This window comes from Phalaenopsis equestris, unplaced genomic scaffold (assembly GCF_001263595.1).
Source record: "Phalaenopsis equestris unplaced genomic scaffold, ASM126359v1 Scaffold000670, whole genome shotgun sequence".
Lineage (NCBI taxonomy): Eukaryota > Viridiplantae > Streptophyta > Magnoliopsida > Asparagales > Orchidaceae > Phalaenopsis > Phalaenopsis equestris.
In genome coordinates, this window is record NW_018165110.1 from 320,174 (window position 1) to 322,995 (window position 2,822).

At 38.1% G+C, this 2,822-nt stretch overlaps 1 protein-coding gene across 1 annotated transcript in view; it reads left to right on the forward strand.

Annotated features, from left to right (window-relative positions):
- The first annotated feature begins 598 nt into the window (after positions 1–598).
- Positions 599–2,822, forward strand: part of LOC110030167 (glucan 1,3-beta-glucosidase A-like) — a 3,956-nt gene continuing 1,732 nt past the window's right edge. Inside the window, exons 1-5 of the mRNA XM_020732765.1 lie at positions 599–804; positions 1,022–1,141; positions 1,241–1,597; positions 2,220–2,389; positions 2,482–2,637. Coding sequence (XP_020588424.1) covers positions 607–804; positions 1,022–1,141; positions 1,241–1,597; positions 2,220–2,389; positions 2,482–2,637 — 1,001 coding nt within the window. The 5' untranslated portion in view covers positions 599–606. The remainder of the gene's footprint in view (positions 805–1,021; positions 1,142–1,240; positions 1,598–2,219; positions 2,390–2,481; positions 2,638–2,822) is intronic.

The window sequence follows — 2,822 nt, forward strand, 5'->3', positions numbered from 1 at the left end:
TATATATATATATATATATATATATATATCATCCTGGTGATCATCATCATGTTAAATTGTCGTGTGGAACTTTGACAAACCTTTTCGTTGCCATCTTGCGTTCCTTCTACGTAGTTGCATGATAAATCAATTGCTACCTATGACATTATTAATAGAGATAATTAGATGCATATCACACTATTCTTATGTATTTACATATCAAACACCCAAAGTTTGATATTTATACTTATAACACACTTTCATATCATAAGTCCATGCATAAAAATATATGCATTTTAGGATTTACTTGCATGCCACCAAACTTCTATATATTTACATATACATCTAAGATTAAGACTTTACTCTTTAAATTTAATTTATATCATTCAAAATTTTTATATCACATAAAAATATGATATAACTTTTCGTGTATAGGTGAGATGACATATACATGAAAGGTGAAATTAGGTGTTACATATGTAAATACATATAAATTTAGTGGTATTTATGTAAATCTTCCAATCCACTTGGGAAACACTATATGTGTAGTCTTCCTTCTATCAAGTTTATATAAACCAAATCCTCTGTTATTTTCTTGAACCAAATAGCCAAGGCTTCTAAAGAGCTATGGGCAGTCAACTCATAAGTCTTCTTATGCTCTCTCTCCTCTTCTCCCTCACCACCATTTCTAATGCTTCAAGGCCCATTCCTGATTATTATTCCCACGACGCAATCAAGACCGTTAATCTCGGCGGTTGGCTGGTCACCGAGGGATGGATCACACCTCACCTGTTCGATGATATTCCTATAAACAAAGATCTATTGGTAACCCTCTCATACTTCTTTCTTATTTTTCATATACATATTCAATTATAAATCAAGGGATTCAAATCGAATGATGGCACGGATTGCATCAAATTATGCATTCGACAGCATGATGCGACCCACACTGTCTTCCGAATGTAATATTTATCGCTTGTCTGTCTGCGCGCATGTGTGTTAATCAATGATGTGTACATCTTGTTTGTTTTGTAACTTATAGGATGGAACACAAATTCAACTCAAGTCTATAACCCTAAAGAACTACCTCTCAGCCAACAATGGAGGGGGTTCAACGGTCAGCGCAAATCAACCAGCAGCATCTACATGGGAAACATTCAAAGTATACTTGCTTGATCAAACCCACCTTACTTCATCATTCAAATTTACATTTCAGCAATATTAACATGAATTTAAATCTTAACGGTCGAATTTTTCTTAGTTATGGAGAATCACAGAGACCAGTTTTCAGTTCAGAGTTCTGAACTGGCAGTTCTTCAGCCTCGATGATAATGGAAAACTGGTGGCCACTTCGACCGCATCGGACGACTCGAACTCTTTACATAATTTCATGATCCTGAGGAATGATGGTGAGCCCAATCGAGTCCGGATCAAAGCTCCAAATGGTTCATTTTTAAAGGTGAATTCAGATGCAACGGTGACCGCTGATCATCCGGAGAGAACTAGCTGGGGAGACGATGATCCTTCAGTGTTCTTGCTCACCAACGTGCTTCAGTTGAAGGGGGAGTTTCAGGTCACCAATGCCTACGGATCAGATAGCGCCGCCTCTGTGATGAAGGTGAGATGAGTTTAGTTTTGACCAGGGGCAGAACCAACATCTTTTTGGGCACCCCGTCTTGAACTCAATATTTTCTACTTTTTTTGTGGGGGATAAATTTTTTTCACTTATTCATTATAATTTGCAAAGTAAAGTAAATGTTCCAAAAAATTTTCATTGATTAATTTATTCATTATAATTTGTAATGTAAAGAGCTTCGTGAAGTAATTCATAATTAATCAAGCTACCGACATGGGTAAGTCATCCGCGGGCTCTTCCATTACTCATTTCGCTACACTGTCGGTCATCTCCATGATCATAATATATCTCCTCTTCCTTCTTGAAACGCTTCCATCTATCATCCCACATTTTCATCTTCCTAACCACTATCTCACCTTTATGCATCCTCCGCGAAGATTTCGCCGTCGGTTGGGGCAACATAAGAGCGGTTAGGGCAACATAAGAAAACAGAGCAATATTTTAAGGCGGATGAAAGACATAAATGTTATTATGGTTAGCTTAAAGTCTAAAATTCAGGATGGGGAATGGTTGCCCCTCCGGACCCAACTTAGGTCCGGATGTTTTTAATACTAAACACAAAGGTGTGCCTGAGACTGGAATCTTGCATTCATGGTGCTTGCAGAAGCATTGGGAGAGTTTCATTGTGGAAGAAGACTTCAAGTTCGTGTCTGAGAATGGATTGAATGGGGTGAGGATTCCAGTTGGGTGGTGGATAAGCTTTGATCCAAATCCACCTCGTCCATTTGTTGGTGGATCGTTGCACGCATTGGATAATGCCTTCTCTTGGGCGGAGTAAGCTAAAAATTAAGTTTTTCATACACATATGAACTTCTGTCTTCCATAAAAATTTGATTTTTATTTCTTTTTTTCATTTTTCAATATAGGAAGTACAACTTAAAGGTGATCATAGATATCCATGCTATGCCGAGCTCGCAGAATGGCTGGGAGCACAGTGGAACAAGGGATGGATTACAGTCATGGGGTCAGAGTTATGATGACATCCGTCAGTCAACTGCTGTCGTTGACTTCCTAACTTCCAGGTATTGCTAATTTCAGTGTTGACCTTAACTTAATCAAATGAAACTTGTGATCTACAAGCATGAATTGAGCTCGAGTCAAGCTTGAAAAGTCGAGCTCATTTACACCCCTAAAATGAGGTTTAGCATACTCATGCACCGCTCATTATTCTACATGCAGATATGCCAATAGAACGAGCCTATATGCA